The 27,202-nt window shown below is 36.8% G+C and overlaps 1 protein-coding gene across 2 annotated transcripts; it reads right to left on the reverse strand.

The window, feature by feature from the left end:
• Positions 1-869: 869 nt before the first annotated feature.
• Positions 870-27,086, reverse strand: LOC115209610 (tetratricopeptide repeat protein 25-like). Of its 2 annotated transcripts, XM_029778050.2 has the most exons (13): positions 26,531-27,083; positions 25,193-25,324; positions 23,534-23,687; positions 21,114-21,178; positions 18,633-18,801; positions 16,924-17,127; positions 14,836-15,043; positions 12,786-12,866; positions 8,428-8,624; positions 6,993-7,202; positions 6,129-6,188; positions 4,712-4,780; positions 870-1,141 (listed from the first exon to the last, which is right to left on the reverse strand). In XM_029778050.2, exons 1-13 carry the CDS (start codon positions 26,690-26,692, stop codon positions 1,134-1,136), a joined length of 1,719 nt encoding a protein of 572 aa, XP_029633910.1. In that variant the 5' UTR covers positions 26,693-27,083; the 3' UTR covers positions 870-1,133. The 2 variants fall into 2 exon arrangements, with proteins under 2 accessions (XP_029633910.1, XP_029633911.1); XM_029778051.2 differs by lacking the exons at positions 870-1,141; positions 4,712-4,780; positions 6,129-6,188 and having other exon boundaries at positions 6,998-7,140; positions 26,531-27,086.
• Positions 27,087-27,202: the final 116 nt, after the last annotated feature.

Here is a 27,202-nt window from a genome sequence, read left to right on the forward strand (position 1 = left end):
TTGTTTGACCTTAACCAGCTGAGCATGTCTTTTAGTGGCTGACAATATGTACATCTCTGATCATGTGCAGAATTAGTAGGGGAGCATCATAGCCATGTGTTGAGAGGAATTCTTTGGGGTTTGAATAATTCACCTCTGGAAACATGGGTGTTTCGTTCAACATCCTTAAACAACTCTTATTCAGGGATGTTTTGAGTGGGATGGGCCACTCAGCCTGAAGAAAATTCTAACTGGGCCTCACCTGCTAGGTTATGCACTGTTTATTTTGAAATGAGATCACCATGCTGCGCACATATGGTTGTGATGCATGTGCCTGATGAACCCTTATCAGATGGGTAGTCATGATGGGTATACTGGCCTTTGTATATTTTACCCAAGAAGAAGAAGAAGAACAACAACAACAGCAACAACAACAACAACAACAACAAACCTGTTTGCTTGGAAAAATTGAGAGAAAATAAAAATAAACAATATGTAAGAAAGTTTTATTGTATTTTACAAGTTAGTGAGGGTATAAGGGCAGAGTATGAAATACTATTTTTAAACTCTAAGATTTGGACAAAAACTGAACAGGAGTGAAAGATTATAGGTTGAGAATAATTCAGCTAATATTCATTTCTAACACTGACACAAAGCCATGCATTTTGAGGAAGGTATATTTGATCAAATTAGCCCACCACATACACATACACTTTTATGTTATCAGCCCCAGGTGGATGAAAGGTAAAGTAACCTCAGTTGGTTTTGAACTCAGAACATAAAGTGCTATGATTAAACACTGTTAATAAATCTGATAGTAATGTAGGAGCCACTAAAGAGTATGAGATTAAGCAGATTAGATGTAGAATCAAGAAAGCAATGACAAGGAATTTAGTTTTGCTTTGCACAGTTCTAAGTTCAATTCTAACTAGAATTGACTTCACTTTGCTCCAAGGCAGTAAACACAAGCAATATAATGATTTATTTCATGGATTACACTTCTCTCTCATAAAAACTTGTCGGGTGCCAGTATGTGAAAAATCAATATTTGGACTGTTTTCTTACAATTTTTAATGGTTCACCACATTTTACAACTTCGTGTACATTCACTTTTTTTCTTGTTCATTTCATCTTCAAGTCAATCATTCTTCATCTTAGGAGTCTACATAAAAGAGAATAAAGTTTACTTTAGTATTTCTTTTAATTAAAATTATGACAGACCAACATATTTAGACACTTATATATCTTTATCTTTTATTTTTCAGTCATTAGACTGTGGCCATGCTGGGGCACTACCTTGAAGAATTTTCAGTCGAATGAATTGACACCAGTACTTTTTTTTTAAAGCCTAGTGCTTATTCTATCAGTCTCTTTTGCCAAACCCCTAAGTTACAAATATGCAAACACACCAAGCACTGATTGTCAAGTGAAGGTGGAGGACAAACACAGACACAAAGACGGGTGACCAAGTTAGTAGCGGAGGTGGATGCACAGAGAGTATCACCACTAGAATACGAATAGCCTGGGCAAAGTTCAGAAAGCTCCTACCCCTACTGGCGAAAAAGGGTCTCTCCCTCAGAGCGAAAGGTAGACTGTATGATGCATGTGTGCGAACTGCCATGCTTCACGGTAATGAAACATGGGCTATGACTGCAGAGGACATGTGTAGACATGAAAGAAATGAGGCTAGCATGATCCGCTGGATGTGTAATGTCAGTGTGCACGCACGACAGAGTGTAAGCATCCTGAGAGAAATGCTGGATATAAGAAGCATCAGATGTGGTGTGCAAGAGCGACGCTTGCGATGGTATGGTCATGTGCTGTGGATGGATGAGGAGAGATGTGTGAAGAAGTGCCACTCCCAAACAGTTGAAGGTATCAAGGGGAGAGGTAGACCCAGGAAGACATGGGATGAGGCAGTCAAGCATGACCTCAGAGCGTTGGGCCTCACTGAGGCAATGGCGAAGGACTGAGATCTCTGGAGATATGCTGTGACTGCAAAGACCCGGGCTGCTTCCTGCATCAGTTCCGCATAGCCCCTGCCCATTCAAAGTACCCCGGATCCCAGATCGTCCCGCTGTGCTTGAGGAGACCTGTTGAGTCAAGTACACGAACACTCCGAACACCCCTCCCCACTGGTGCTCCCCTATATTTCTGCACCCCCTCCCCACATAAAAAGCACCATCCGAACGTGGCCGATGCCAGCACCGCCCCGACTGGCTTCTGTGCAGGTGGCACATAAAAAGCACCAACCGACTGTGGCCGATGCCAGACCCCTCTGGCACCTGTGCAGGTGACACGTAAAAAGCACCCACTACACTCGCGGAGTGGTTGGCGTTAGAAAGGGCATCCAGCTGTAGAAACACTGCCAGACCAGACTGGAGCCTGGGGCAGCCCCTGGCTCCCCAGACCCCGGTCGAAACCGTCCAACCCGTGCTAGCGCGGAAAACGGACGTTAAACGATGATGATGATGATGATGGGCTTCTTTCAGTTTTTGTTCACAAAATCCACTTGTAAGTCTTTTGTCAGTCCGGGGTTATAGAAGAAGACACTTAGCCAAGGTGGGACTGAACTTGGAAGCATGTGGTTGGGAAGCAAGCTCCTTGCGACACAGCCATGCCTGCACTTAGATATGAAGATATACATGCAGGGGTTGGACAAAATAATGGAAACACCTAGCCTCATAATTTTGAAATATCTATAAAATCATCAAAAACTTGTTTATTTTTATGTTATTGGATTTATTATTAGTGTTGCTTAATATGTTTTGCTAAGATTGCTGTTTCTTTCCAGACATCATCAAAAAAGGTAATTAAAATTCATTAAAATGAGAAGATCCATCGGACTTTCAAAGAGGTCAAATTGTTGGTGCTCGTATGGCAGGGACTAGTGTAATGAAAACAGCCAAAATGTTTGGTGTATCAAGAAGTACTGTCTTGAAAGTGATGACAGCCTTTAAGAAAGAGGGAAAAACCTCCTCATCAAAATGAAACTCTGGAAGGAAACCAAAACTTTCAGATAGGGACCACTGAACTCTTACATGAATTGTTAGAAAGGATCACAAAAGTACAGCTCCCAAAATTACTGCAGAGCTTAATGACCATCTTAAGAACCCAGTTTTCACAAAAACTGTTTGCTGGGAGCTGCAATCAGAAAACCACTACTTTAAAAACAAATGTTGCAAAGCATTTAGAGTGGAGTAAAAAATACCTACAGAATTGGTTCCTAGAGCAGTAGAAGAATGTTATTTTCTTGAACAAGTCATCCTTTACCTTATTTCCAACCACCAGCTGAGTATACATGTGGAGACAGCCAAAAGAAGCATTTGACCAAGACTGCCTTCTTCCCACTGTTAAACACGGAGGAGGATCTGTGATGATCTAGGCGGTGGTCGTGGGGGGCTATATCTTGGAAATCTGCTGGCCCAAAAGTTTCCCTTCATGGCAGAATTAATAGTCAAGACTATTTAAGCATTTTATCTGATCAAATTCATCCTATGGTTGCGGAACTGTTTCCAGAGAGAAATTCAATCTTTCAGGATGATAATGCATCAATTCACACAGCTAAAGTTGTTACTGAATGGCACGAGGAACATTCTAGTGAAGTTTGGCCACCACAGTCCCCAGATCTCAATATTACTGAACATTTATGGTGAATTTTAGAAAAACAAGTAAGGAGTCATTATCCTCCACCATCATCACTACAAAAACTGGAGACTGTTTTAACTGAAGAATGGACAAAATTCCTTTGGAAACAATTCAAACTTTGTATGAGTCCATATCTCGTAGAATTCAAGCTGTAGTTACTGCCAAAGGCGGTCCTACTCCATATTAAAATAAATTTGTTTGAAATTTTAAGGTGTTTCCATTATTTTGTCCAACCCCTGTACATATATGATGGGCTTCTTTTAGTATCCATTGACCAAATCCTTTCACAAGGCTTTGATTGGCCTTGTAATAAGAGAAGAAGACACTTGTCCAGTATGCTATGCTGCAAGACTGTACACAAAGCTGCACAGTTAGGAAATAAACTTCTTAATCATAGACCCAGGCCTGCACTTAGCTGTGACTAAAATATTTAAGCATACATAATGATCCACATATTAAACAATATAGCAGGGTACAATTAACTATTTGCTTCTCTTGTGTATGTGGCTTAGTGGTCAGGGTATTCAGCTCACACTCTTACGGTTCATGAGTTCAATTTCTGGTAATGCATTGTGCCCTTGAGCAAGACACTTTATTTCATGTTGCACCAGTCTCCTTAGCTGGTAAAAATGAGTAGTACCTCTATTTCAAAGGGCAAGCCTTGTCACACTCTGTGTCACGCTGAATCTTTCTGAGAACTACATTAATGGTATGCATGTCTGTGGAGTGCTCAGCCCCATGCACATTAATTTTACAAGCAGGCTGTTCTATTGATCAGATCAACTGGAACCCTTGTCATCATAAGTAACAGAGTGCCAGATTTTTTTTTGTTTATTTTTTTGTCCTGTGTATTACATGTGATACACAGGACAAATTTCCTTGGCATCCATGCTCATATATGATACACACTCTAAATGTTTTTCAACCCCAGAGTAACTTTAGACTTAAGAAAAGAAAGATATATGTTACTCAGTACATATGAAATAGGGGATAACTAAAAGCTTAAAAAGAAAAATGCTTTGGACAGGCAAATGGTTAAGATAAGAGGCAAGAGATGTTTTAACCATGACATTCTATAACAGACCTTTATTAGACTCAATGCCGTCATTGTTAGTGGGAGTTCCTGCTTTGGATTCTTCAGTGTTGTAATCATCTGCAAATCAGAGTGGAAAAAGAAATATAAGGATTGCTGGAATAATATGATAAAGATTTATATACATACTGTATGAAATGGTGAGAGAGAGAGTGTGTGTGTGTGTATGAATGCATGCACACTCACATGCACATATGTATGTATATAGACAGACAGACCAGAAGAAAGATGGAGATATACATATACATACATATATATTTGAAGCTGACTCCGTCACTTCTCACGGTTTCTTGCTCAATGCAAATCTTTCAGGTAAAAACAATATGAATGATAAATGTGACACTGCTACAAAGCACTAAACAATGTTTCAGATTTTATTTTCATTGGAGCCATCAGATCACATGGCTTGTTAGTTGTGCTGGGAATAACTTCTTTGTTCGCGTTGTTTCTAGGCAGTGTTAATTACAATGGTTCTTTCATTACAAATTTACATTTGATTCTTTTGTTTCAAAGAGAGATTAATTTATCTTAAATTAAATCATTTAAGATTTTGATGATTACATTCTGTCCTTTAATTCTTTCAGTCATTAGACTGCAACCATGCTAGGGCACTGCCTTGAAGAATTTTATTCGAAAAACTTTACCCCCAGTACTTAAAATCTTTTTGTAAAGCCTGGTACTTTTTCTATCAGTCTCTTTTGTCAAACTGCTAACTTATGGGGATCTAAACACACTGACACTGGATGCCAAGTTCTGGTGGGAGACAAACACACACATACACACATGACAAGCTTCTTTCAGGTTTTGGTTGGCTTTGGTTGGCTCAAGGCTGTAGTGGGTGGAAGACACTTGCCCAGAGTGTAATGCAGTAGGACTGAACCTGGGACCATGTGGTTTAGAAGCAAAATTCTTACTCCACAGTCATACCTTTAATCAATTTTTGACAGATTGTTCTTACACTGTGATAGATATTTTCAGCTAAGTAGTCAAGACCATTTCAGATTTGGTATCCAGGCTGCTGAGTTGATATCATAGATAATTGATTCAATACTGCATTTATTTTAGCTATCCACACTTTCTTAAATCACATATATAACAAATATTCTTGGGCTAATAGTTTCTGTTTTAGGCACAAAAATGGTTGTGCTCCACAATCATACAGTTTTGGGTTGAATCACATTACCTTGAGTGAGTGTCTTCTACGATACACTTAGCCTAACCAATGCTGTGTGAGAGACATTGGTAGACAAAAACTGTAAAAAAAAAACCCATTATATATCCATACACACACACACATGCACAGAGGCATACACATACTCATCATACAGAGACACATATACAAAGATATAAACACACAAAGGAATACATGCACTCATTTACATATAAACATTCAAACACACTAACATACCTGTTTCTTTATCATTAGCATTTTCAGAACTTGGTTCTTCAAACTCATCTTCATAGTCTCCTAATAATAAAAACAAAACTAAATATAGTGTGTGTTACAGATGCATATATATATAGTTTTTGCATTCAAAAATAGTTGTAATGCATGATAAATAACACTGTAACACAATTTTTGTCCTTGGGTGGCAACTGTTATTTCCTATTTGCTTACTCCTACAAAGTATTGAAAATGGCTAATACTTCCTTCAAACTTTGCTTTTCTTACATTTATTCAAACTCCGAAGAATCCCTTTCAATATATAACAATGATGCTCCCCACTACTTTTGCTCATGATCAGATATGCACATATTGTCAGCCACTAAGGGACATGTTCAAGTGGTTAAGGTCAAGCAACTGACAAGCAAATCTGTGACATTGAGCAGAATATTTGCTGTAACAATATTTCTGCTTCAGCAACTCAGTGCTGAATCTGTCTGAAATATAATGGAAAATAGGTCAGTTTTAAAAGCGAAGTTTGAAGTGAATAGTAGTCATTTCCTTTGATTTTTAGATAGAAGCAAATAGGAAATAACACTTACTGACCAAGAGAAAAATAAATAAATAAAAATTTTGTTACATTAGTGTAACGGTGCTGAAATGTAATGGAAAATAGGTCAGTTTTAAAACATTGATCTTTAGGTCACAAAAGCGAAGTTTGAAGGGAATAGAAGTGAGTTCCTTCGATTTCTAGATAGAAGCAAATAGGAAATAATACTTACTGACCAAAAACAACAACAAAAAAATTGTTACATAGTGTAATAACAAAACAAAACTCTACAGAGCATTGACTCTTTTAGCAATATACAGCAAAGATACTTGACTAACCATTGTCAGAGCTTGGTTTTTCTTCATGATTCTGCTCATTCTCATCATTAGAAGTTTTATGAAGTTTTTCTTCTCCTTCAGATTCACTGAACTCCAATTCTTGCATCACTTTCCTGATTCTGCCTTCAACTTCAACTCTGCCTTGTTTCTGTGCAATGTCAATAACTTTCTGGTAATGTTGTACAGCACTGTTTACTTTTTTATCACATGCTGAAATGTATATATGTATATATCTATCTCTATATATATATGTGTGTGTGTGTGTGTGTGTGTGTGTGTGCGTGTGTATAAAACAAAAGAGGGGATGTATTTCCATGCAGGAAAAAATATAATTAATTTTACTGTTGAAAGTGTACCTAAATTTGAAAAACTTGTAATTGTTTAAAATATATTTATTTACATATATACCAAACTAGTTTCAACAATATTTTTTGTTCAACAATTGTAAAAATTTAGAATTATGAATTAGTAAAACATCTTTAAAAATTTCAATGTTGACAAATTTTCTCTTGTTAATGATGATTGTGTAACTGACTCTCACTAAAAATTACAATCGTTTGAAATAAATCTCATTTGTTTCTTCTCCCATATGTCTGACATATTTTTTCTCTAGAGATAAAAAGAGGTAAAGGTAGTGAGAGAGAGAGACACATATGCAACCAGAGAGAGAGATAATGAGAGAGATAGAGACATACAGAGGGATGCAGAGGTCCGGCAGCAACTTCGAAGGAATAAATGTAATGTATAAACTTAGAGAAGGTTGGAGGTGGATTGAGTGATAGGTAGAGTATTAATAAGTGCACAGTTATCTGTGGAATGGTCAACTTAATTTAAATGATATGAAAAACCAGAAATATTATCAATTTTATTTAGTGTTTTCAGTGGTCAACATACAGACAAACAAACTTTGCTTTTTATAAGATGTATATATGTACATACGTGTGTATGTACATATACTGTATATATATATATACACACACACATACACACACACACATATATATTATTTGAAACACACATTATTATTACCGATGTCATATACACTATTACAACCACTCCCAAAACAATGACAACAATAATGACAACAACGACAACCACCACCATTATCATTTTATACCAGTTCTTGACATATGATGGACACACACACACACATATGTGTGTGTGTGTGTGTTAATGCTTGTGTTGACATCACATTTATAAACATGTGATACAGGCAGTATACTTTTGTTTTCAATTTTCCTTAGCTATGAAGCAATAATACCTGGCTTGGAGCCAGATGAGTACAAATTCCATTTAACCCTTATGAGCATCGAAAAATGGATATTAAAATAATGATGATGATGGTAATGATACACAAACACAGCCACACACATAGATGTGTGCGTGCATGCATGTGTTTGTGTGTATTCATACTAAAATATGTTTATATTCATACCGAAACTTTGAGCACAAAGCAGAGCAGCATTCATTTCCCAGTCTTCATCTTCAATTTCTTCAGCAACAGCCAGTGACATCTGGCCATAGTTGAGTGCTTCCGCATATTTTTTTAGTTCCAAATAACAACGCCCAATTTCATGATACAGCCATGCTTTTTCAACACCTTTCAAGTCAGAATTAAGTTTGGTCTCCCAACTGTCATTTAAAAAATGAAAGAAAGTATAATAATATTAATGAAATTATTGTATACAGTGCTCAGGTGCACCACAACTTGTCAAAAGTGCATATAAAACATATGCAGTAATGTACAAATGTCTGGAAAGTGAACAGTGTATGAGTCAGATACATGCTTGCGTGTGCATGGAGGGGAGAACATCAGGTGTAGTGTTGATGAATCTCAGGAAGCATGGAAGTTTTGAAGGATGCATGAAAGTATGATGTTGTACCAGCCATACCTTTCCCTCAAGACATCATAATCCACATCATGGACTTCTGTTATTATTTTTAGGTAGTGTGTATCATCAAGTAGCGAGTAACAGAATGATGCTGGAGAAATATTTTGTAGTAATTAGTTACATCCATTTAACTTATAAAATTCAAATCCCAACAAGATCAACTTGCATTTCATTCTTTTGGGTTGGATAAAATAATCACCAGTGAAATACTAGTACTTTACACATGTATTTATATATATTATCTGAACTGTTTAAAATATATAAATAGACATAATGTCTAACAGCTGATCAATGCTACCTCTGGATTTTCTTCTTGCCATTATATATATATATATATATATATATATATATATATATATATATATATATATATCATCATCATCATCATCATCATCGTTTAACGTCCGTTTTCCATGCTAGCATGGGTTGGACGGTTCAACTGGGGTCTGGAAAGCCAGAAGGCTGCACCGGGCTCCAGTCTGATCTGGCAGTGTTTCTACAGCTGGATGCCCTTCCTAACGCCAACCACTATGTGAGTGTAGTGGGTGCTTTTTACGTGCCACTGGCACAGGTGCCAGACGAGGCTGGCAACAGCCACAATCGGATGGTGCTTTTTAAGTGCCACTGGCACGGAGGCCAGTCGGGGCGGCACTGGCAACAGCCACGTTCGGATGGTTCTCTTACGTGCCACTGGCACTGATATCACAGCTACTAATTAAGTGATACAAAAGCGATGAAGTTCCCGACTAAAATGCATGTGGTTATGGGTTCAAACCTGACCAGTACGGTGATGGCATAGATGTAGGATTCCTTGTGTTAATAACTGTTAAGCACTTTGTAGTGAGACTTATTGCAAAGCCCATAATAGTAACACACACACAATTCCTTGTGTGATAAGTTTGTGTATATATATATATATATATATATATATAACACCATCCGGTCGTGGCCATTCGCCAGCCTCATCTAGCACCTGTGTCGGTGGCACATAAAAAGTAGTCAGTACCGCTTGTGGTACCAGTGCCGGTGGCACACAAGAATCCATCCGAACATGGCCGTAGTCAGTACCGCATCACTGGCCATCGTGCTGTGGGCACATAACAAACACCATCCGGTCGTGGCCGTTCGCCAGCCTCATCTAGCACCTGTGTCGGTGGCACATAAAAACACCATCCGAAGACCCGGCAAGACTAGTCAGGCCATAAACCATGGCCCCTACCTGGGACGTAGTCAGTCCACCTGTGCATACCTTCCTCCTTGTGATACTTGTGAAGGCCTGTTGAGGCAAGTGCAAATCAAAACAAATCAAAATAGATGAACATCAATGGAATTTGTATCTTTGTGGTACCAGTGCCGGTGGCACACAAGAGAAAACCATCCGAAAGTGCCGTAGCCAGTACCGCATCGACTGGCCTCCGTGCTGTGGGCACATCCGAAAGTGGCCGTAGCCAGTACCGCATCGACTGGCCTCCGTGCTGTGGGCACATGACAAACACCATCCGATCGTGGCCGTTCGCCAGCCTCATCTAGCACCTGTGTCGGTGGCACATAAAAACACCATCCGAAGACCCGGCAAGACTAGACAGGCCATAACCCATGGCCCCTACCTGGGACGTAGTCAGTCCACCTGTGCATACCTTCCTTCTTGTGACACTTGTGAAGACCTGTTGAGGCAAGTGAAAATCAAAATCAAATCAAAACAAATCAAAATAGATGAACATCAATGGAATCTGTATCTTTGTGGTACCAGTGCCGGTGGCACACATGAGAACCATCCGAACGTGGCCGTAGCCAGTTCCGCATCGACCGGCCTCCGTGCTGTGGGCACGTAACAAACACCATCCGATCATGGCCGTTCGCCAGCCTCATCTGGCACCTGTGTCGGTGGCACATAAAAAAAACCTTCCGAAGACCCGGCAAGACTAGTCAGTCCACCTGTGCATACCTTCCTTCTTGTGACACTTGTGAAGACCGGTTGAGGCAAGTGAAAATCAAATCAAATCAAATCAAATCAAATCAAATCAAAATAGACAAAATAGATGAACATCAATGGAATTTGTATCTTGTGGTACCAGTGCCTGTGGTACCAGTGCCTGTGGCACACAAGAAATCCATCAGTGCTGTAGTCAGTGCGGTGGGCACATGACAAACACCATCCGATCGTGGCCGTTCGCCAGCCTCATCTAGCACCTGTGTCGGTGGCACATAAAAACACCATCCGAAGACCCGGCAAGACTAGTCAGGCCATAACCCATGGCCCCTACCTGGGACGTAGTCAGTCCACCTGTGCATACCTTCCTTCTTGTGACACTTGTGAAGACCTGTTGAGGCAAGTGAAAATCAAATCAAAACAAATCAAAATAGATGAACATCAATGGAATTTGTATCTTTGTGGTACCAGTGCCGGTGGCACGTGGCACACAATAAAACCATCCGAACGTGGCCGTAGCCAGTACCGCATCGACTGGCCTCCGTGCTGTGGGCACGTAACAAGCACCATCCGATCGTGGCCGTTTGCTAGCCTCATCTGGCACCTGTGTCGGTGGCACATAAAAACACCATCCGAGCGTGGCCGTCTGCCAGCCTCGTCTGGCACCTGTGTCGGTGGCACATAAAAAACACCATCCGAGCGTGGCCGTTTGCCAGCCTCGTCTGGCACCTGTGTCGGTGGCACATAAAATCACCCACTACACACTCGGAGTGGTTGGCGTTAGGAAGGGCATCCAGCTGTAGAAACACTGCCAGATCTGACTGGACTGGTGCAGCTTTCGGGCTCCCCAGACCCCAGTTGAACCGTCCAACCCATGCTAGCATGGAAAGCGGACGTTAAATGATGATGATGATGATGATGATACATACATATACATATATATATATATATATATATATATATATATATATATACGTTTATATATTTGTTGTGCAAGATTTTTTATGTGAAGTCATGTGTTGAAACAGATATTGTTATATTTCAGAATGGTCATTTTGCCAGTTTAGCCAATAAAAATACACGCACTATATATTTGGTGTTATTTTGCTTCAGTGTTATTTATTTTTTACATTAATCTTAATCTTAATAAATAACACTGAAGCAAAATAACACCAAATATATAGTGCGTGTGTTTTTATTGGCTAAACTAGCAAAATGACCATTCCGAAATATAACATATATATATATATATATATATATATATATATATATGTATATATATATATATATATACATACATACATATACATATATATATATATATATATATATATATATATATATATATATATATATATATATATATATATATTTATGTGTGTGTGTCTTTGTGTCTGCGTTTGTCTCCCTGCCATCGCTTGACAACTGATGTTGGTGTGTTTATGTCCCTGTAACTTAGTGGTTTGGCAAAAGAGACCAATAGAATAAGTACTAGGCTGGTTTACAAAGGGTCTCGATTTCTTTGACTAAAAACCTTTCAAGGTAATGCTCCAGCTTGGCTGCAGTCAAATGACTGAAACAAGTAAAAGAATATGAGGTATTTTTAAAGTCTGAGTATAAGTATTGTCGAAATTGTAATGTTGGATATTTCATTTTTAATCTGGACTCAACCTCTTCTTTATAGAATGAAGTAAAGAAAATTACCCTACATGTAGTGTTACATACATTCACATTCAGGGTCAGAACAATTTTTTGTATCTGGTAGTTAACTGAGTAAACTCACAGGTTTAGACTATTACAGATATACTGCATGTAATCAAAGTATTATGGTTTATGATTACACAATACAAACGCAAAGTAACGTACAAATGTACATGCCCCTTACAAAGTTATTGTTATTTGTATTAGTATAATGAGTTATTAAGGTGCTCGCATATAAAGATATAGTTATGTACAAAGCAATCTGTTTACATTTTAATGGCTTCTTCGTTTTTTCCCCATCTTGCATATGTTCTGCCAAGATTGTCTACAGCTCGCCCTTTGTCTTGTTTACTGCAAAAATATTGAAAAGAATTTCAAATCAAGTATCACTTTTAAAAAGACCTTCTCATACTCTTCCCTGAGCCAACAAAATAAATACATAAACATGCATAATTTTATTAATATTTAGCAGAAGTAACAGAGTGATGCAAAGACCAGGAGTTTTGTTGTGTTGGCACTTACTATACCTGTACATAAAGGTGAGTGCTGCAAGGCTACAAACATTCAGAAGCCTTTCCTATTGCCAACTCTCACTAGCTTTTAGGAGAGGTAATAATCTCCTAGTTTATTGAACAACCAGCACCTAGTCATGTTTATGACACTGTATCAATGAGCCTTTTGTTTAAAAAGACTGAGCAGCTTGACAAATCACACCAAGAAGCACAAACATGCTTTTGCAGTGGACTACAAGCAAACAGTACAGCTAGCGAAAGCTATCATATACAAGCAGTGAGCAAAGATATGTGAAAATGAGGGAAATGCACAATCATTCATGCAAACACACAGATGCACATATATGCATACACACACACATACACACATAAACATGCATGGATACATACATACATATATATATATATATATAAATATATATACATACACACATATATATATATAAGTACATGTGTATGCATAGAATATATTAGAAATATTCCACATAAGTCATGAGATATGGAAAAATAAGAAAAAAAGATGTTTTTTCCTTTTATATTGTAGTGAATTTATTCCAAAGGATGTTATTAAAGTCAAATCATTTCAAGATTACTAATTCCAAAGTACTCTCAAATCATTTCAAAATACCTAATTAAACATTTCAAAGTCCATAATTACAAATATACATCTAAATACATAATTTCCAACTGGTTTCAATTCTTACAGAATATATCCATTGCAATGTACGTCTGCAATTATATATATATATATTTATACAGGAATAATGGGAATATGGGTAGCTCCAGTATAAGTAGTAATGATAATAAAATATATATATATCAGAAAATAATAAAATAATAAGATATATACATATACGTGCGGGTGGCACGTAAAAAGCACCCACTACACTCACGGAGTGGTTGGCGTTAGGAAGGGCATCCAGCCGTAGAAACACTGCCAGATTTGACTGGGCCTGATGAAGCCTTCTGGCTTCACAGACCCCAGTAGAACCGTCCAACCCATGCTAGCATGGAAAACGGACGCTAAATGATGATGATGATGATGATATCAGAAAAATATAAGGTAAACCTTTACTGCAGTGAAACTAATCTGCACTCTATAGGAGCAAATAATATCATAAATCAAAGTAGAGGAGAAACTTTTATAGCTGAAATTCCTTTATCAAAATTCATATACACCATCAAAATACACAGATGCAGAGTCATCAAAATTTTTAGGTGTCAAGCATTCCAATATTACAAATCAACAATGAAGTTAGATGAGCAGTGGTATAAAATAGCATATATATCCTTACGATCATTTCAGGAAATTGTGTTTGTATTGGACAAATCTTCCAACCAATACAAATGGCCACATTTCCCTCATCAGAGGTACAGTAAGTGATTAAAATATTTAAAAAATAGTTTTAAAATATTATCTACTTACAGAGCATAGGAGGATTTCAGAATAATGTTATAGTTTTTTTTAGAAAAGTTTGTAAAGATGTAGAAATCTTTGTAAAATGAAAAATATTTGTAAAAATAAAATATTTGTGCCAATAAAGAAGAAAATATTTGTAAAAGTAGAGTGCGGAGTTCAATAAAATCGTGAATGTTATAACAGATGAACATTTTCATATAAAAGGAATGAGGACAATATTTCAAGTTCAACTTAAGTTAACAGTTTAAATAAGCTGTTGGATACATTAGCACTTAATTAATCATAGGGTGAATCCATGCATGTGGAATGTTATTATCACCACCACCACCACCACCACCATCAACAACAACAACAACAATTCCAAGACCACAACTAAACAGATTCTTACTTTTCCTCTGATATAGACTGATCTTTAATATGATGATTCTCTGCAAGTTGGAACTCACCAAGTTCCATGAAAGCATTACCAATGCAACTGTGAAGATTAGCAATAAACAAATTTTTTTCAGGTACTTTATTGGAAGGACAGGCTTCGACTATTTTGAGAGTACCTCTGGCTTTCTCCAAAGCTTTTCTGAAGTTTCCTTGAAGTAGAACTGCAACAGAATCAACAAAAGCATTGCATGATCTCTTAATTAAACATGAAATGTAACATAAGAACAATCATACATCACAAACATATCAGGTCATCCCATAAGTTCTGTCCGAATTTTGAATAAAGAAAACAAGTGATTAAATGTTATATTTAATTGAAATCTAATCATCAATGTACTTTCCCTGATTATCTATAACTTCCTTCCATCTATTTACAAGCTTTTTAATCCCATCAATGTAAAACTCTTTTGGTTTCAAAGCGAAGAACTCTGAAATATCAGTTTTGACCTCCTCCTGGCTTGCGAAAGTTATGCCCCCCAAATGATTCTGTAAACTACGAAACAAATGGTAGTCTGAAGGAGCAAGGTCGGGAGAATAAGGTGGATGAGGAATTTTTTCCCAACCAAGCTCTTCGATCTTCTGTGATGTGATCTTTGCAGTGTGGGGTCACGCAATGTCCTGATGAAAATATCACTCCTTTTCGATTCACTAAAGCAGGTCTTTTTTTCTTCAAAGCTTGGTTCAAACGCTCTAATTGCTGACAGTAGACTTGAGCATTGATTGTTGCATTAGGAGGTAACAATTCAAAGTGAATTACTCCTTTGCAATCCCACCAGATAGAGAGAAGAGCCTTCTTTCCATGAAGTTTTCTTCTCGGTTGTGGTTGAGCTTTTTCCCTTTTACCAAGGCACTGTTTACGATGTTTAACATTTCGATAGAAGAGCCATTTTTTGTCACCAGTCACAAGTCTATCCATGAGTTCACAAGAATGGAGAAGAGCAAATGTCAACTCAAGATTTGTGGTTGCTTTCAGACAATTCATGAGGCACCCATTTTCCAAGTTTAGGAACCTTTCCAAGTTGTTGAAGATGACGATGAACAGTTATATGATTTGAACTAAGCTTTATTGCCAATTCTTCAACAGATAATGCAGGATTTTCTTCAAGTAATGCCTCAAGGAGTTTATCATCAAACTCAACTGGATGTCCTGTTCAATCTTCATCTTCAAAGCTGAAATCTCCACTTCTGAATTTTGCAAACCATCTTCTGCAAGTTCTTTTATTCAAGCATTCTTTTCCATAAACTGAGTGTATGTTTCGAGTCGCTTCGGCTGCAGAGTTTCCTTTTTTTGTACTCATAAAGCATTATGTGCCATAAATGCTCTTTGGATACTTCCATGTTAGAGAGGGTTTTAATCAAAGAAATTTTAATTCTATTATTCTGTAAAATAATATTTAATTAGTTTAAATGTACACAAATGGATAAAAATAATTTTTAATTCCGTTAGACATTCTAAAATAATATTAAATTTCATTCAATTTTTAAAAAGGTAAAATCGGACAGAACTTATGGGATGACCTGATAACTGCCTGGAAAGCACAGGAAAAATCCTTGCTTCAATACCCTAAATAAGCAGATAAAAAATATGTGGTATATCAATTTGGGATTGAAATTCAGGATTTCAACTAAGTTCTATTCATGGCTATGTCAATTTAATTGTAATGTAAAAAATAAAAAGCCTCCATGAATGGTTGATATATATTTTATCAATGTGAACAGGAAGAAAAGCAAAGTAAATTCTGGCACGGTTTGAATTCCACCTCTTTAGCATTCAGATTGCTCTGTTAAAAGTAATGCTTATTTATTCACACTATTTTGAATTAATAATGCAACGTCAATGATGTTTAGTTTAGAACATTGTAGGTTAGTGTGAGAAGCCAGATCTAGCCAAATTGAATATAATATAGGTAGAATATTTGAGCCAGATATGGCCATTTTAAATGCTAAAAGACTAAAAACAAAGAGACATAACTACACACTGCAAAACATTTAGTCCAGTGCTCTACCATTCATACCAATGAAAAGAAGTTTGTTATCTTACGGTCATCTACTTCTTCCAGACGGTTGAGAATGTCTTTGCTGCCACTGCGGAGGATTGCACTCTTGGCTGTAGTCTTCCTTCTATGAGAATACAAAGGTTTCTGTTGCTGCCAAAAATTCATACGTGTATCAAGGTACTCAAGCTCATCTATTATTAAGTTGCGAATTGTCTCATCATTGAAATCTATCTTTGAATTTGTCAAAGCTAAAAAAAATTAGAAAAGTAAAAAAGACCTGAGGATCAAATTTTATTAACCCTTTGCCTGTCCTGTACATCACATGATAAATAGGACAGAAAAAGAAAGATTTCACACACCCTCCAAAGGTTGCCAAAGGTCTGAAGATCACTGGTGGTCCTGTGCCAGCCACTCTGCATCCTCCAAGGTGACATCAACCCTCTGTAGATCTTCCCCAATCCTGACCAGCTTGTTGATGCAGGACCTGCCATGATGCCTCTTCCATCCCACAGTTGCTGCATCAAATAAGAGTGTTTTCCAAGTGTCCATGCATCATATATGATACAAGTCTCCAATATTCTTCACCCAACAGAGCAACTTGAGACTTAAGAAAGGAAAGCTTTACATTACTCAGAACATATTAAACAAGGGCTAACTAAAGGTTGAAATCAAGTATGGACATTTAGGACAAACTTATGGAATTGCTTTGGACAGGCAAAGTATGAAATTGAGGATTTATTTATATAAAAATAAAGATTTGAAATTTGAAAGATAATATAACCCAACAAGGTCACATTTGGCTGCCTATCTTTCTGCCTGCTTGTCTGTCTCCTTGTCTTCATTAGACCAAAAAATTAGCAGCAAAAATAAATACCCTGCAACCAGCATTAATTAATATTTATTATAGGCACAGGCATGATTGTGAGGTTAAGAAGCTTGCTTTCCAACCACATGGTTTCGGGTTCAGTCCCACTATGTGGCACCTTAGACAAGCATCTTCTACTTCAGCTCCAGGTTAATCAATGCCTTGTAAGTGAGTTTGATAGATGGAAACTGTGCTGAAGTCCTTCGTGTGTGTGTGTGCATGCATGTGTGTGTGTGTGTATGTGCTTTGACCCCTACCCCCACTCCCACTGCCTGACAACCAGTATTGATCTGCTTACAGTGCCATTACTTAGTGGTTTAGCAAAAGAAACAAAAAAAAAAAGTCCCAGACTTTAAAAACAAAGTATTGGGGTTGATTAGTTCAACTAAACTTTTCAAGATGACCACTTCCAATGACTGAAGTAAAATATTTATTATTAATAATTTAGAAATATTTGTATTTCCAAGAAACCTTTTATTTTGTTTGTGATTTCTGTACAATTTACTTACTTTGAACTACCAGTTGGCTTTCAATCATGAGGTGGATCAAGAGGAGATACAAAGACATTCTCAAGACAACGTTGTATAAAGTGTAACTTAGAGCAGTCTACTAGGGAACGTTTTGCTCAAGATCACTCAATGTGGTGTAGTGCTGTGTACTCTGGAGTACAGCACTCAGAATCAGAAATGATCAGAGAAACTAGAAAAAGGAAGACAACATGGAAAGTAAGAGTCTCGCTGGGTCTTGATTCTGCTATTATATGACCCCACTGAAACAGTGGATTTCATGCCAATATTGGTGCAATAAGCCACCCCAGAACCCACAAAGACTAAAGCTGCTAATCTAACCATCTTCAGAATCATGAAAACAAATATCAACATCACTTACTTTTGTCTAAAAGCAAATGTTCCAGATATTCTTTGTCAATATGTAGTTCTTCCAGCAATTTCTTTGTAACTTTTGGGTCTCCAGAAGGTACTTTCCTCTGCCGAGTCTTCTTTTCTTCAACTTTCTGTATCATTTTACGACGTCCTTCCCTGTGAGGTTTCTTATTTTTCTGAAGTTTAAAACAAAACAATGTACAGTGTTACACAAATTGTGATAGAATTTATTCATATTTTGTAAATACAAAGCAAAAGAAAAACAAAACAACCTGACAGATGAGACTCATAGTCTGGAACAAAATAATGCTTTCCTGCCTAAGAGATTAGCCTCTCCTTAAAAATATTCTTTAGGCTATGTGGTTAAGAAGCTCACTTTACAACCACATGGTTTCAGGTTCTGTCCCACTATGTGGCACCTTATGCAAGTGTCTTTTACTATAGCTCTGGGCTGATCAATGCCTTGTGAGTGAATTTGAAAGATAGAAATCATGTGAAACACACACATATATATGTAAAACTTTATGTATGTATATCTGTATCATATATATATGTGCATGCATGTGTGTATGTATTAGATTTGTCCTTCTTGTATCTGAAGATAACCAGATTATCAGTTTTAGTCTTTGTGGGTCCTGAGGTGGATTTTTAGGCCAATTTTGGCAAGAAATCCATAGTTACAATGGAGGCTTATAACAGCAGAATCCAGATCAAGTGGAGCCCTTGCTTTCCATCCAGCCCTTCTCTCTTTAGCTTCTCCAGTCATATCAGGTACAAAGCACTGTACTCCAATGTACATGACCCTATTCCTCGGTGAGCAATCCTGAGCAAGTTGATCCCTAGTACATTGCTCTAAACTACACTTTTTCAAAGATGTCTTGAGCTTGCCTTTGTATTTCTTCTTTAGTCCACCACATGACCAAGAGCCAACTGGTAGTTCACCATAGAAAATCTGTTTGGGGAATCTGGAAGTGGGCATGCAAGCTACATGTCCACTCCATTACAAATGAAATCTGCTTAAGAAAGCATACATGCTTGACATATTATCTCTCTTGAATATGGTTGAACTGGGAATTTTATTCTGCCACCTGATTTTTCACAGTTATGTTTGGTGAATTTTGCCAGATTGCCACCTTAACAATAACCAATATTGAAAGTAGTAGTTTTTTAACTCGATAAAGAAGTGATTTACACCTGCTCACAATTCCAAACAAATCTAAGCACTTGATGATCCACAAATTATATCATAAACTTTGCGATAGTCAATCCAGGCCATTCCCTAAAATTACCCTGGACCCTTTGTCAGATTGAGTTTATACTGGTTTCAAATTTTGGCACAAGACCAGAAAATTGAGAGGGAGGAGGTAAGTCAATTACGTTGACCCTAGTGTTCAACTGGTACTTATTTTATCAACCCTGAAAGGGTGAAAGGCAAAGTCAACCCCAGTGGAATTTGAGCCCAGAACGTTTTGAATTAATCATGTATTATCTTATAGTTTCAATATTTCGATGATGTGATTGTTTATTTTTAGAATGACATTGTAGGGTAGGTGGGAAAGTCCAGATCAGGCAGAAGATTTGGGTCAGATATGGTCAGTTTAAATGTTAAAGGGTAAAAGTTTTAAAAATGTACTTTTATGTCTAGAGATCTTGCTTAGATCAACTGTGGCTTTCATTCTTCAAGGGATGATAAAATACTTAAATTTTTTATACTCCTTCCACAAAATGTGTGACCCCCCCCCCATCCCTCTCTAAGTCAGAAATAAATATACCCTCATCTATTTCTATTCTTTAATAAATCAACAACATAACATATATGTCATTGCTTGACTTGTTAGAAATATTAGCCAAATTTCTATCAAATCACATCGCATGATAATTACAAAATGGAAAAAAGGACACACTCCATAATATAGAACAAGATACTGCTAGAAAGACAGAATAGAGTCATGGCTTGAATACCTTTAACCTGTTGGGAGAGAATTCAGTTGGAACTAAACTACAACTGTTTACAATATTATTAAAAAAATCACAACACTTGATAAAATATAATACCAGTCACATTCTAGGGTAAATTATAACTGTGTACAGAAACCCTTATATTTCTATTCCTTAAAACTTCTTACAGCAACAGCAACACAGTGTTTAATGGATATCATCCTCACAATCATCTTTTTAGCATCCACTTTTCCTATTAGCATGAATCAGACAGAATTTTGTTGAGGCAAATTTTCTAGGGCTAGATGCCCTTCTTGTCACCAACCCTAACCTATTTCTAAGCAAAAGCAAGGTAATGCTTCTAAACCAGTATATGTGCTAATTAATTCAAATTTCAGGAAATATTCAGTAACACATGGATGTATGATGAAAGATTTCCAGACAATGGACATAAGATAAAATGAGCACAATAAAAAACGAGTGAAGAACGAATATATAGTGTGTGTGTTTATTTGGCAAATAACAATATCAAGTGAACATTTTTCATTACCTCTTCTTGGTGTCTCTCAAACAAGGAAAGATCTCCTTCAGCCAGCAGCTTCACACTGTTGAAACCTGAATAAGAGAGTCATCTTTATTTTTTAGTAATATAACCATAAGAACATGTGTGTTTCTATGAGTGTATCTCTTTACTGAAAGACACGTAAATGAAATAGATGGTCATCATTGAATACAATAGACAACAAATGAAATATACACATGTAGAAATATATATATATATATATATATATATCATCATCATCATCATCGTTTAATATATATATATATAAGAATTTTTTGCGTAATGAGATAAAAAACCAAGGCTGTGTAGATATTAGAACATTTATAGATAGGTCTTACAGCTGTTTCCAGGATATTTATTAATATCCCTTCATCAGAGACGATGTGAGAAGGTGGTTAAGTCCTCTCACACCGTCTCCGATGAAGGGATATAATTAATAAATATCCTGGAAACAGCTGTAACACCTTCTAATATCTACACAGCCTTGGTTTTTTATCTCATTATGCAAAAAAAATCATAAATACACACGCTGACATAGAACCAACGTTGAACCCCTTATTCGCAAAATTACCGAATATGGAACTTAACTATGGTCTGTCTATAGCACTTATTCAGCATTACCTGACACCTTTGGGTCTCAATGACACCATTATCTCTTATATATATTCTCACACATATATGCATACACACATACATACCTCTTACCATTTATCTTTCACTTGTTTCAGTCATTAGACTGCAACCATGCAGGGGCACTGCCTTGAAGAGTTTTTAGTCAAACAAATCAACCCTAGTATTTTTTTTTTAACCTAGTACTTATTCAATCAGTCTCATTTGCTGAACTGCTAAGTTTCAGGGATGTAAACACACCAACACCAGTTGTCAAGCAGTAGTGGGGGACAAACATAGGCACAAAAAACAGTCCCCCCCACACACACACAAACAACAGGCTTCTTTCAGTTTCCATCTACCAAATTCACTCACAAGGCTTTGGTTGGCCCAATGTTATTGCAGTAGACACTTACCCAACATGCTACGCAGTGGGACTGAACCTGGAACCATGTTGTTGGGAAACAGAATTATCACACAGCCAAGCCAGCGCCTATATATATATATATATATATATATATATATATTATATATATATATATTAATAATAATAATAATAATAATAATACAACAAAAGAATGAATGATACCTCAATATCATGTAAAATAGAAGAATTTATCAATAAATATAATATTTGACAATTAGTTCGTTGTCATAATAAAACTCAGAGTTTCAGATTCTGGGGCTGAAGTCTGTTCCGGCATCTCATCAGTTCTTTCTTGGTAGTTCCGCTGATAAGATGCCAGAGCAGACTTCAGCCCTGGCATCCGAAACTCTGAGTTTTATTATGACAACCAACTAATTGTCACATATTTTCAAAATTGAACCAATCCTATGACTGGCACCCGGCAGATGCCAGGACCCCTGGACTGGTGGTACGTAAAAAGCACTATCTGAATCGTGGCCGATGCCAGCGCCGCCTCGACTGGCTTCCGTGCCGGTGGCACGTAAAATGCACCAATCCGACCGTGGCTGTTGCCAGCCTCGCCTGGCACCTGTGCGGGTGGCACGTAAAAAGCACCCACTACACTCACGGAGTGGTTGGCATTAGGAAGAGCATCCAGCTGTAGAAACATTGCCAGATAAGACTGGAGACTGGTGCAACTTTCTGGCTTCCTAGATCCCCGGTTGAACCGTCCAACCCATGCTAGCATGGAGAACGGACGTTAAACGATGATGATGATGATGATGGTGATGATATATATATACATATATATATATATATACACATATATACATACATGTGTGTAGAAATATATGTTTGTGCATAGATGTATGTATAAACATTTGTGGAGAATATCTACTATAATAATACTCTTGTGTATTTCTCCGTCACAACATATGAATGAGGAAGGAAGGATTGATGGCAATTCTATGTGAAAAAAAAATTGAACAACATTTCAATGCTGTGTATGTGTGTGCCTGTACAAGGGAAGCATGTGAACATTTGAATGGATCGATGTCACATCTCAAAAAACAACCACTAGATAGCATTGAGAAGCATATTAATTTGAATTACCATTCATTTTCTATCTTTTGTCCTTATTTATATATAAAATTATCTATATATAAAATACTACAATCAGCTGTCATTTTTGATGGTGCAGGGCTAGCTAGTATTATATATATTTAGACAAATAGACCATTAAATCCATACTGTAGTCTCATATGTCACCTGTTTGAGTCAACTGAAAACTAAATACCTACTCAGATACCTACATGAAACTGAAGTATAGGTTTACTGGTGGAGAGAAAAAGTAAAAAAAGCATTTAAAAAAATCACAGTAAGTAGTACATACTTCCAATACTGTTATTAATAGCTTCTTGTGCCTTGCTAATACCAAGAAGAAACTCTTGTAATTCTGGTCTGAGTTTATTCCCACGGTGGAAGTACACAAGAGCTGTTTCAAAATCTCCCAGCTGGTAAAGTGCTTCAGCTTTCCGAAGTATGGCCTACAATCAAAATGATCTTATTTCAAAAATATATAAATATAGTGTGTGTGCATATATATATATATATATATATATATATATATATATATATATATATATTATATATATATATATATATACATACTGTTCTTAAATGGCTAATATTACTCTTCTGTTAAGTAATTATTTCCATTTCAAAACATAATCTCCAGCCAAATCACTTGTAAAAGAAGTACAATTTGATATATATATATATATATAATATATATATATATATATTATATATATATATATATATAAATATATGTATATATATATATATATATATATATATATATATATATATATATATATATATATATATATATATAAATATAATATATATATATATATATATATATATATATATATATATATATACAATTATAAATTAGGGTATCTGAGAGATACCACCATGCTGAAAATAGCAGTCAAAACCTGACTCTAAAACCACATTAAATGTTCATATAGTACTAGGAGAGAGATAGTAAAATTTTTTTGCTAGTTTATTTTGTCTCTTTGTCTTCTCTCCTAGTGCTATATGAACATTTAATGTGGTTTTATAGTCAGGTTTTGACTGCTATTTTCAGCGTGATGAAAATAGCAGTCAAAACAATCTCCATGACTTTCTGTGTCAAGTGCTGCTTCCTGAACTTCTTTAAAAAAGAGATGTGAAGCCATGGCATGGACTAAGATTTTGTTTCTAGATTATAAAGATATGGCCACATTTCAAGCCCTGTCACCACATCAGGAAAAAAACCCCATCTTCATTGTCTTCAAATGCTTCCAGCAGATCAGAGCAGACTTCCACCTTTCTCTCCTTCAAATTGAATACCAACTGCTGAGATACCCACTCTACAAACAGTCTCTGATACCCAAAGTCTTTCATCATCTTTTGTAACACATTGTGACCGATGTCCAGATGTGCCTCAATTCACAGGTTCTGACACACTTGTCTGCACAAATCATTTCATTGAATCACTAGTGATACAGGTCAATGATTCTAGTTGATGGCTTCCCAATGCATAATTTGTCATCAATGCTGGTTATCTTTTCTTTAAACTCCATCTATCTGTGCACATTGCTCTTGTCAATAGCCTCATTTCTGTTAACAACCAGTAACCTTCTGTGGACAGCCTGTACCTTTCCTTCATCAAGAGCTGAACAACAGCACACTGTTCCTGCTCGGAACAATGTGACATTATTTGCGTGCTATGAAGAAAAACAGGAAGAAAAATCACTCAAGAAGAAGAGCTACTTTACCAACCTGTGCAATTTGAACAAGCTATGTCATTTGCAACTAATTTTTGCATCACTTTCGGCCCTCATGTGTGTGTGTGTATATGTGTGTTGTGTATATGTGTGTTGTGTATGTGTGCGTTTGTTTTGTGTGTGTGTGTGTGCACGCAATTTTGTTTATAACCCTTTTACTAGTTTCAGCCATCAAGCTGTGGATAATAATAAAAATAAATAAATAAATTACTTACAGGAATAAAGTCGTTTCCTTGTAACAATGCCATTTCAGCATCTTTCAAGGCATTCTGGGCATCCCCAAGTTGTAAGCTGCATTTGGATCTTGTTACCAGACACTGCTTATCACCTTCATTCAATTCCAGAGCCTGAAACAATATGAAACCTTGTTATTGATTTCTTTTAAGTACATGTAACATATTTATAACATATATTTCATTGGAATGAGAACTGTGGTGCTTAAGCTTCTTCCTTATGTTTAACACTTTGGACCAAGTGAAATAGCTTCAATTGGAAATTGAGCCTGCAAAGCCAAACTGGTTTGCTAGCAAGGAGCTACATATATCCTGCTCACATTAGACATAGAAAGCAATACACACACACACACACATACATACACACATATATATGCATATACGTATGTATGTATATACATATATATTTATATTTCGTATAAACACACATTTCGTAGACTACGACTTCCACCCCACCCAACCCCAGTTTTCCGGACCAAAAAAGGGGTTTTGTGGCATATTAGGAGGCCACCGTAAGTCATTCAACGCAAAAGAAACAAGCAGCTTCCAATGATTTTGGGAAGGGGAGGGGTGAAATTTCCAAGAATTCCACCCCACCCATCCGGACAAACATGTGTTTTGTAGTATATTAGGTCACCGTAATTCATTCAACGAAAAAAAAAAAATTTCAGTAATGTCAGGATGGCAGGGATCCGGTTTCCCCGTCCTTTTTTTTTTTTTTTTTGCGAACAAAGATAACGGGTTTGCAGCACATTAGGAGGTCAGGGTTCTTGATTCCATGCAAAAAGTCCGAGCTTTTTTTTTTCTTAGTGAAACGTGTGCAGGTGTACTTCGGGTGCGCACACATACATACTGACATCACAATTTTTCCAAGTTTCATTTTTAAATGTATATGTGATATGGGTTAGTATGTATGTCTGCGTACCCACCATTCGATTATCGTAACAACTTTTATGGAAATTAAGAAACAAAATCAACTCATGTGAATTATTCGAAATTCCCCACCGCTACCTTCGAAAACTCAAGTAATTGTAATCTATACAATCTGAAATGCCTTTGTACAAAATTTAATTAAAAATATCTCTTTTTCTGAAAGTTAGGAGGAAACAAAGTTGGCAGGAGGGGAGCACACTTATGTAGTTATGCCTACATTTGTGTCATATTCTGCAATTAATCGTTATATATAGAGAATAGGAGAATATTGTATTTGCCAGAGGACACTGAGGGAGAGAGGTGTCAACCGATTAACCAAACAAACAAGCAACAAAAACCGATGTGGGTAGGTATCTTTTCAGCCTTAGCGCTACGATATATATTTACCTTAGTGAAACTCTCGATAGCTTTCTTGTATTGACCAACATGCATGAAATGGAACCCGTCATCTCTTCGAGATTCGAACGTCACTGGAATTACAATCGATTCGCTATCCACTTCACTGTCGTCATCTTTGTCTCGTCTGTTTTTCGTGCGATTTCCAAGCATGACGGCAAAAAAAGTACCTGTTGAATTCCCGCCCAGATATTTCGTTTAGAGAAGTTGCTGTTGTTTTGTTTTGTTGCTTTTTTTTTTTCCTGCTTGTTTAGTGTTTTCTTAAAACTCTGCAGATTTTTTTCCTTGTCTCTTCTTGTGGATCCTTTATTGTAATTATTACTTTATTTATTCCCCTTTATGTGGGAACACATAAAACATCGAAAATGAAAGCGCAACGATAAGTAAAATAAACTTCCGTTACTAGGATAAACAAAGGCTCGCTCCTGAACTAATATGATCTCCTCCCTGACAACTTATCAGTAGCGGGTGGGGGTGGAGGTACATACAACTCTCTGTCTTTCTCTCTCTATCTCTATCTCTCTGTCTCTCTCTTTCATTCTCCTTCTCGCTGTCTCTCTTTCTCTTTCCTTCTCTCTCTGTCTCTCTCTTTCCTTCTCTCTCTCTATGTTTCCTTCTCTCCCTCTTTCTGTCTGTTTCTTTCTTTCCTTCTCTCCCTTTGTC

Source organism: Octopus sinensis, linkage group LG3 (genome assembly GCF_006345805.1).
Source record: "Octopus sinensis linkage group LG3, ASM634580v1, whole genome shotgun sequence".
In the NCBI taxonomy this organism is placed as follows: Eukaryota; Metazoa; Mollusca; class Cephalopoda; order Octopoda; family Octopodidae; genus Octopus; species Octopus sinensis.